The sequence below is a fragment of the Branchiostoma belcheri genome, unplaced genomic scaffold (assembly GCF_001625305.1).
Source record: "Branchiostoma belcheri isolate BF01 breed outbred unplaced genomic scaffold, Haploidv18h27 scaffold34, whole genome shotgun sequence".
NCBI classification, from domain to species: domain Eukaryota; kingdom Metazoa; phylum Chordata; class Leptocardii; order Amphioxiformes; family Branchiostomatidae; genus Branchiostoma; species Branchiostoma belcheri.
The window spans coordinates 168014-176964 of record NW_017803954.1 but is presented as its reverse complement, the minus strand read 5'-3'; the positions used below and the strand labels follow the sequence as shown (position 1 = coordinate 176964).

The 8951-nt window shown below is 44.5% G+C and overlaps 1 protein-coding gene across 5 annotated transcripts in view; it reads right to left on the bottom strand.

Moving 5' to 3' along the window:
* Positions 1-8951, bottom strand: part of LOC109475561 (tripartite motif-containing protein 2-like) — an 82394-nt gene that overhangs the window by 53828 nt on the left and 19615 nt on the right. For 2 of the 5 annotated variants that reach the window (XM_019776228.1, XM_019776230.1), the window contains exon 1: positions 5182-5748. The exons of the other annotated variants lie outside the window; for them this stretch is intronic. In XM_019776228.1, the coding sequence (XP_019631787.1) occupies positions 5182-5315 (134 nt within the window). In that variant the 5' untranslated portion in view covers positions 5316-5748. Of the gene's footprint in view, positions 1-5181; positions 5749-8951 lie in introns of those variants that run through there. 5 annotated transcript variants of the gene reach the window in all.

The following is an 8951-nucleotide window of genomic DNA, read 5'->3' as shown; positions in this document are numbered from 1 at the left end:
CGGTAAGGGTTCTGACACTGGAACCTCTGGGGACGAGAGTATTGGACGAATCGCACGCATGCGGCGGCTTGGGTTGACACACGATCCCAGGGAGACTGGAGGGCCCCAGCGCGCATTGTGTGACTGATAGTACAACAACGCGAGGGGCCATCTTCGGGGATTTCCGGAAAATAACCCTGATTACAACTACTTAAAGCTCTTCTGTGTTTGGAAATGTAATATTAGTTAAATGTGTATGAATGTTATTTTTCAGTAATGCTATTTCTCTCAGTTATGGCTGTGATTATTCTATGATATATCTGAGCAGAGTGTGGCTAAATATATAGGATTATTTAGAATAAACGATTTATGTATCGCTGTGCGTTTGGTGCAACGTACAGTCAGTAATATCGGTAGCATCAGAAAATGTAGTCATTTAGCCATCGTTATAGGAACGTCTAGCAATTATGATGGAAGTAATGAATTGATTTACGACATGCGTCATATCCCTGGCTTTTGGTGATATGGAGTAATTTTGAGTAAGGTGCTTAAAGTACACAGTAAAGTCCATAAAAACGTGACATTTCAAGACTACACCTAAACCTGCTAACGACAGAGCATGGTTTGGCTGCATACCAAAAATCAATATTGTTATATGTCAAGGTAGTATTGTGCGTTAATTGGGAAGCGATGGAGTCGACAAAGAAACAAATAGTAACTACACTAAAGATAAGACCAACTTGAGTGACTATGACATGACATGTAGAATGAAATGAATTATAGAAAAAAGAGATGCACATTGTTAATATCATCCAATGGGACCGAAAATTTGTTTTGACAGGTAGCATTTAGCTTTATATTTTCAAAAACGTTTTACAAGTTAGTACATATCTGGTTGGAGTACATTTGCAGGAATCTTTCTGTAATATTGTGAATGGGATCAACACAGCGGTAATCCAGCTATGTTCTAGGTTGTTCGTCCCGCAGGCGCGACCTAAAATAGTTCCACGGTATCGATGGAACGTGCTGAGCGGTATGTTTTCTCTCTCACTCCCTGTCAGACATGTCAGAAGACATGTCCTTCCACGGCCTTTTGACCCCAGGGTTTTGTAGTGGCAATACTGCTGCATCGGAAACCATTTCATTGTCCTGAACACCGGGTAAATAGTTTATCTTCGCTACGAGTTCGGTTTCTTGCCTCAACAAGTTGTGCATGTAATTGTTTGCACCTATGTATATTAGCTTTATTTTGTTTTACTTAATTCTAACAAACCATAGACAATTCAGGGTGAGGCACATTCGTGCCCATTGTTGCCGATGTAGATTTAAAGTTGGTTATAATGAATGAATGAAATTTGGATAAAGTTGCTCTTTTCTTCGACTTGCTTTTAAGTTCTGCTAAACATTTGTTTTATTTCATCAACACTTGGTTTAAACCGACAAAACAGCACCGATGACCTCTCGCTCACCTCATCTTTCACCTATGACCTTTCTTGAGATCAGTAGTCCTATTATTATCGATCTCATTTTGACCCTCTGCTTTTGTCAATCTTGAGTCCGACGTAAAGAAGATGGATGTTGGATTAATCGGGCTATGTGCTGTTCAACTAATAATAAATACTCCTAGACTCCAGAGTTCGTCAAATACTGCACTACGCTCCCTTTTTGAATTTACTGCACTACGCTCCCTTTTTGAATTTACAATGTTCACAGTCCTACATGTTTGGAATTACTTATTTTATCACATTCTCCTTATCCTTGCTTCCTTGTTGGTACTTTTCATCTTATTATAACTCCCGCCTTCCTCCTAGTTATGTATTCTGATATCATTTGTCATACTTTTTGATAAGGCGGACAGTTGCGGGTGTTTCATTTATCTGGTTGGCTGGCGTGTGTATATTCATACTTCGTTGTGGCCTAACCATGGATGTTGTTCACATGGACACACAATGGAACAACAACATCCATGGTTTCAGCACCAAGGACAGCACATGGCGCATCTCATAACACATGTAAAACGCCTGTTTGAACCAGAATTGAAATATAAAATATCTTTTTTTTGTCCTAAGATGGAAGCGTATCTCTTCTAATTGCACCCAGGTCATTCTCGGTATCATTGTCCGTATGAATAAGGCAAGGCGAATTTTGAGTCCTTACACGCAATTGTGCCAGAATAGAGATTCGAGTCAATGTATCAAACAGAATATATTCCAAACAGGGTCATTGCCCTTATGCATGCCTTGTAAACACGAGCATATAAAAAGGCGAAAAAGCACCTTCCATTTTTAAACACAACCATCAAGGCGTTGTTATTTCTTCCACATGCAAACACAAGGTCAGAGCTCAACATGGAACAAAAGCAGCGTCGTGCAAACGGCACCCAGCGGGGCTTGGCCATATAAGGAGACAATTAAGGCATCTCGTAGCGGAATATAAATGGCTCGGCTATTGTTTCGCTGCCTGTAAATGTGCTGCGTCCGCAGTAACAGGCGCGTAATAAAGGCACTCACTGGCGCCATCACTTTAACAGTCGTTATTGCCCACCCCCTGCTCATTATAAGGACGTACTCCGCTTCTGGGGCGTGCATTCGTGGTCTGTTCTCAACACACCGCACGATGCTGCAATTATAGAAGGGCTGGAAACATAGATTTTGCCTCTAACGGCATAAAATTCGTCCAATTTTACGAACGACATGACATGACAAACCGCTTGTCGTCTGCTCAGTCTTCTGAATTGCCGCTCTCTTGACGAGCCTGTATATTGTACCAGAGGAGCAATATGGCGCTTTGTCATGTTCTCCACATACGTACAATAATGAATTCACACTTAACACACTAATGATTCGCTCTTTTGGCATAGGTCGAAGCTTTTTAAAGAATGAATAGTGTGAAAACTCCTTCAGAATGATTGGTACATTTCTTGTCACTCTCTGCAATCAATTTAGAACAGTAACAATTTGAAGGTGATTAAGTTTTAACTGTCTCACAGTTGGAAGAAATTTATTTATCCCTAGCTAGCTACTCCTTGTTCTACATAACCTCAACTGAGTGATGCAGCGTATCATGTTTTTAGATGTGAGAGCGGCGGATTCCTTAAAATTGAAAGAAAATCACAGGTGAATGACCCCAGTTTATGTTCTTCGTGTTAACTGGCAATTGTAAAAGATAACCGGTAACAATAAACAGACAGGTCATGTAAATAATACATTATGTGAACAGCGATGTTTTTGTGATTCATGTTTCCCTTTATGTTGCAATTGCTCCTTTTGTTGCAATTATGTCCTGCCTTTGAGTTCAGTGTATTTGCCTTTTAAGACTCGCGGGCCTGTACCGGTCACATTTAGAGTGAAAGATCTATGTTTGCACCAAGCGCCGATCTGACCAAAGCACCGCATTATCGTTTCTTCGGTAACCTATAGGCGCTTCTTTGTGCTCAGCTATAAAGTGTTTCCCTGAGAGACAAGAGATAGCGGCCGCCTGTGTGATGTTATCGCACTGTAGGTATTTACCGCACTGAGTGATGGGGACTGACGCCTCTCTTCTGCATCTGCCTGATAAGCTAATGAACACGCCTCACGGAGTCAGGCAGGAAGATTCAGGAGAAGAAAATCTAAATTTGCTGACAATCCACGGTGGGGCGAAACCCACAATGGTACCGGTGCGGGACACTTGGTTGAGTCCTGTGGCGAGCCCTCCCCCCTCGCCGTGCCTCCACGCCGCATGAAATCTTTATACGACTCATTTGTGCCCACAACAGCTCCGAAAGCACCCCCATGACGTCATCTTCCATACACCACAGCAGAGGTATTGATTGGTCAGTGGCTGGGATGTAGACCAAAACTAAATCTCAATAATTTTGCGACGCAAGGAAATTGTCCAAAAGCGCAGAAGACGGCCATCCATGTCCGATATTTCATTTTACCGAGAAGAGGATTTGAACAGAAGGAAAGTTGCATTATTGAGCCCGTGTTCTAAAACGGACCGGAGACCTAATTGGCCCTTGGGGCTAAACAGATAAAATCTGTGCTCGTTCATCCGTGGTTTGGAGGGCACTTTAAGGTAACCACAACGATATCAAGGACCCTTTGTGAGATCCATGATATTCTGTATGAATATTTCCCAGACGAAACACCCTATCGTGTATCAGGTGGCACGCAACAGCTAAACGTTCTGTAATCGAAACTGTTCGTCTTTGTAGACAAAGTCAGTCTAAAACACCCATCACGCGCCGGGTCCCCTTTCTTTAAGACTGAAAGGTTTTACATCTTAGGCTGGACGGTCGCCAAGACGAGACACTGTCCAATTTTCATCAATGCGCAAGACAGTAGAAAATTAGACAGGTGAATTGTGTGACACCTTTAACACCGTATGATGTCTGACATAATGTAACCGCAGGTATTGAGAAAACGTAGCCGCAAATTAACCGGACGAAAACGTGCACTCGCGCTCACCTAGGCCTCTTCCAGGCACCCCAAATTTATCGGATTTCTCCGGAATCCTTCCTACCATGACGACAAAAATCCTATTACCTTTGCCGGTGCCCCTACCCTTTGCGGGTTGGGGTTAGTAAGAAAACTCTGACTCAACATAACGTTGTTGTTTGATTGAGTTTTTAAGTCATTTTTGTGATGAGGTGATTGTTCTGGCGCCTCCTGTAACACCGTTTGTTACCAAGGGTCAAAATGTCTTAATATACCAATTTTCATGTCCTCCAGACCAGAACAAATAACCATAAATCTGCCATTCCCAGGTCGAGCCTCGAGGTCATGGAAAAACACACAAATCTTCGACAGGTTGGTAGCAAAAGTGGCGCATAAAATCTCGGCCAGCCTATGAGGTATCCGAGGAGGCGATTGCACCAAATTTCGCCATCAGAGTGCATGAGATGTAACGGGAGGGGCGGGGCTAGAACACACCGCCATGCGGAACTCAGCTGGGGTACCGGTCCCGTCCTGATCTACCCCGCATTATCACCGCATTTTCTCACGTTAATGTTTCATCATCATCGTCAATGCAGGTGGATTAACAAATAACAGAATAAGGCCCTGCCTAAGGATTAAATACGCTATTTTGTTACGGAATAATAAGAAAAAAGAATGGATGCACAGCCAGCGGCAGGTCCCGTGACCAGTTTCTCTTTTCTCCCATTCAGGGTTCGCAAAGGTGCGGGACGATATGAGCTGCCGTAATTAGACCACTTACTTCTTGGAGGGTTTAGTTTCCTTCTTGGTGTCTCGTCGTTTGGCGGTGGACTGTTCTTGGGCCTGTTGTTGTTGTTGTTGTTGGGTCTGTGGGGTCTTGTCGTCCCGTTTCCTTATCCTCACCATACGCGGCATTTTCGTTGCACTTTTTAATCCAACACGGCGTCGAAAAGCTTATGAAATGACAGCACAGCAGCGTCCTTTTGGAATGGGTCGGTCCTGGGAGCCAGGGGCGGCCGGCATCAGGAGCCCGGTCTGTTCTGGTGTCTGCTCTGCGCGGGCCGCCTCCCGACAGAGCGCCGGCAAGCCCGGGAATGCGCCAGGAGAACTGCAGCACACATCATACCTGCACGGGAACCGTCCGCCGATAAACACCACCACAGTAGCTGGGCCCAATACATCCATCTGGCCGACAAATCATTATTTTCTCCGACGTTTACAAGAAAAGAATTAACAATAGAACGTCAGCACCGGCACATCGAAGGCTCCCCCGGCCATTTCGCGGACGAGATTCTCGCGTGGGTCCCGGAAGCGTGATTTGTGAAATCACGAGAAAGCCGCTCCTCTCCGCTGGGGCGGAAGGCGTTGCCCAGTTTGGGGCAAACCCTCTCTGGATCCGCTATTCATACTGCAGCTTGTAGAATAAATCTGGCCCCCCTATCAATTAAAACCAGGGGTGTTGCCACGTCATTACCTTCAAGGCATCAACATCAATATTCATCACAGGACGATATCGACCGATAGGAACTGATAATAAATGGAAGAATCGATAACCTGATGGTCTAGCGGCGGGGTAAGGGCACGCCAGCAAGGCAAGGGTGACAGCGCGAACTTGGAGCGTGGTTCTGTTTGGTGGTACACCACTCGCGCAGGCTGGAGAACAAAGGCGGGCTATTTCAATCCAGCTAGATTCATTAATCCACTATTAATTCATACCCTTCGTCATTATTGTAACCAAACCTGTTAACGTGTCGATTTAACAGGTGACGTGATTATGTTGCGTGGGTCTCCCCAGGGGTCATTTTTCCTAAGTCCCGTCTGCGCCGTTTTAGATTGCACGACTTCAAAGTAGGCTATGCAATATGCAGACGCTTCAGTCGGTTATTCCGTCTTGTTGTATGCAATGAAAACTAAAGGCGATTTTTATATTCAGTCTATCTCTATTGGGTGGCACTCTAAAATATTGCAAAATTGAATGAAAAAATGCGGCATTTAGTACAGCGGATGGCAACGCGTTTTTGACATATAAATGATTGAATATGTTTCCCACGAATAATTGAATACACATTAAACAAAGTAAATGACAAGTATATATCAACGATCGAAAGTGATAATGACTAATTACATCCAGAAGCCTTAATGACGTACACGGTGTATCCTTTGACATAGAAATGTATCTAAATGTTCTTATTCTTTTTTAACCTAACGAAAGGCGCCTCAAGGCGAAAAGTCTGTTTTAGAAGTGTGTAATATTTAACCAAGACAGCTCTTTTTGCAGTATAGTATTAACGTTACCTCCCAGTCCCCGGGGATATTACAGCAGAATTACGTGTACATGGATACCTCTGGTTGCAGGGCGTTATTAACACGGCCCTACTGTAATAATGCGGGCTGGCGGCTTTGTTCGATGACCTACTTGTGACAAAAGAAGCATACGTTTCGCTAGAAGAACACATCCCACGAGCAGTGCATTACTATTCCCAAGGAGTAGAGATCCAGGTCTACACAGATCCGGCCATACATTATACAGGCTATCTCCCCGACTAGCCTAGGGCTGACTGCTGGAATGGCACAGTTCAGTTTGACAAACCGACTAGCTCTGTTGCTCCCAGCCATGCTCGTTTTGTCGTGGAAAGTTGTCGGTGTTCTATCCCAAGGCGCACATCTGTTTGTCAAATGTCAATCATTTTACAACTGCCTGGATGTGACTGGAGGATACTGACGTGAGAGGTCCTGTAGGGTTTCTCAATGTGCATGAATCATTTCTCTAACGATTCTTATTTGTACTTCTGTATCTGTATAACCGGTACATCTGTATCTGTATATCCGAGCTAGCTAACACATCAGCTACTTGTAGATCATTACGCTTCACGTTTTATTTGTTTTCAACAATTTTCAGTACCAGATATGACATATATGTGAAATGTAATGCAGCAGCTGTGATTTTATATTTAGTCGATGCTTCAAAATGTCCTGTCCAGTAACAGCATTGATGTGGACAAAAATTGTAGCGGAAGAATCCGAGAACCAAAATATCAAATCAGTACTGTCTCTTCATAAAAGGCTCAGGGTCGGCTCTTAATCTGCTCATAAAGCGGGTTGAACGTCTCTCTGGTACGTAAGTGAAATTCTGATGATGTGCGAACGGACCACGGGGAGGGACTCATTATAAAGCGTCCGTGGATACATGCTGCAGGCGGGCAGCTGGATCCCAGACAGCCTGCCACGACTAGAGACACAATCTGAGTTATATGATAATACCATGATATTGTAACAGCCAGATTGATATGATCAACCCCATGAACAAATCTATAAACATGAGTTCTAGAATGCGCCGCTCGTATATTTCCCTGTTGAATGTTGGGAACATAAAACGCGCAGGAAGGTTATGAAAAATGAGGTAATCTTGTTGAAGCGTGCTGCTCCCAGCCTACTTCCCCCCGGCCGGAATCCCGTACAGACCGGAGGCATACATTAGTTCTGCCGGAGTGTTTATCTGCGCGCCCCGGCTGCGGCATCCTTGCCCCTGGCTTTTATAACCCAGATGTTTTCCGGAGATCTGCGGCTGGCTGTCGGCATCAATATTCATCCGACTAGAGGAATCAATCGATGTTTATCAGGAGAGACATTTTTCAAGACTGCCGTGCCGGGATGGGTGTGTCGTCGGGCCGAGACCGAGATCTCAAGTAACGGAACTCTGCTGTAAAGGCACCTGGTGCACGGACTGCCAAGTTGATTGGTTTGATTTATCATTAAACACTGCTTATTGATTTTGTTAAATGTGTGTAAGTGCCAAGCAGCGAAAAGCGCGTTGGGAAAGGAAATGGAAACATCACCGCCCAACAGCGCTGTTGAAAATGCTTTCACCTCAAACCGCTTTCACAGGAGGCGCTGCGATAACCCGGTAAACCCGCTTTGTATCGCTCTTTGTGGCAACGTCTACATGCAGCACCGCTGGTAATCTGCCATGCACAAGGAGCCAGGCAGACTGTAATGTTACTCCTGGCATCGCTTTTGATTACCGTGAACTCCGTGTTAGCGGGATTCGGAGTTACAGGATGAACGAGAAACCTTGAACCCCGAGCAACCTAGGCGATAATTGTCGCCTGGCACGCCACATGAGGAGAGTTATTAATTACCATTACACACAGTACGTCACGACCTCAGGACTGTCCCACTTAGCATGGCCACGAGTCTTTGCTGTATGATACACGTCGCCAAGAGGCCAGGATTACAAAAGGGGGCGTACACAGAACATCGGTATAAAAGATAAATCGAGTAGAGAAATAGCATAATTCAGAAAACTAAAAGGTACAAATCTAAAGAAAATGGAGAAGACGAGTTCCTAGGACGAGAGAGTATTAGATCCGCCCCTTGGACTCATTCTAAATGGAACACTTCTGAAATTAAATGAGCTGTCTTCTCTCATTCACGTAACAACCTCTAACATCAGACAATTGGACACAAGCACGGAAACTTTGACCCGATACGATCTTAATCTGCACGCAACCACATACAAACCCACTCTCTGGGGAGTTAGTGGCCAGAAAC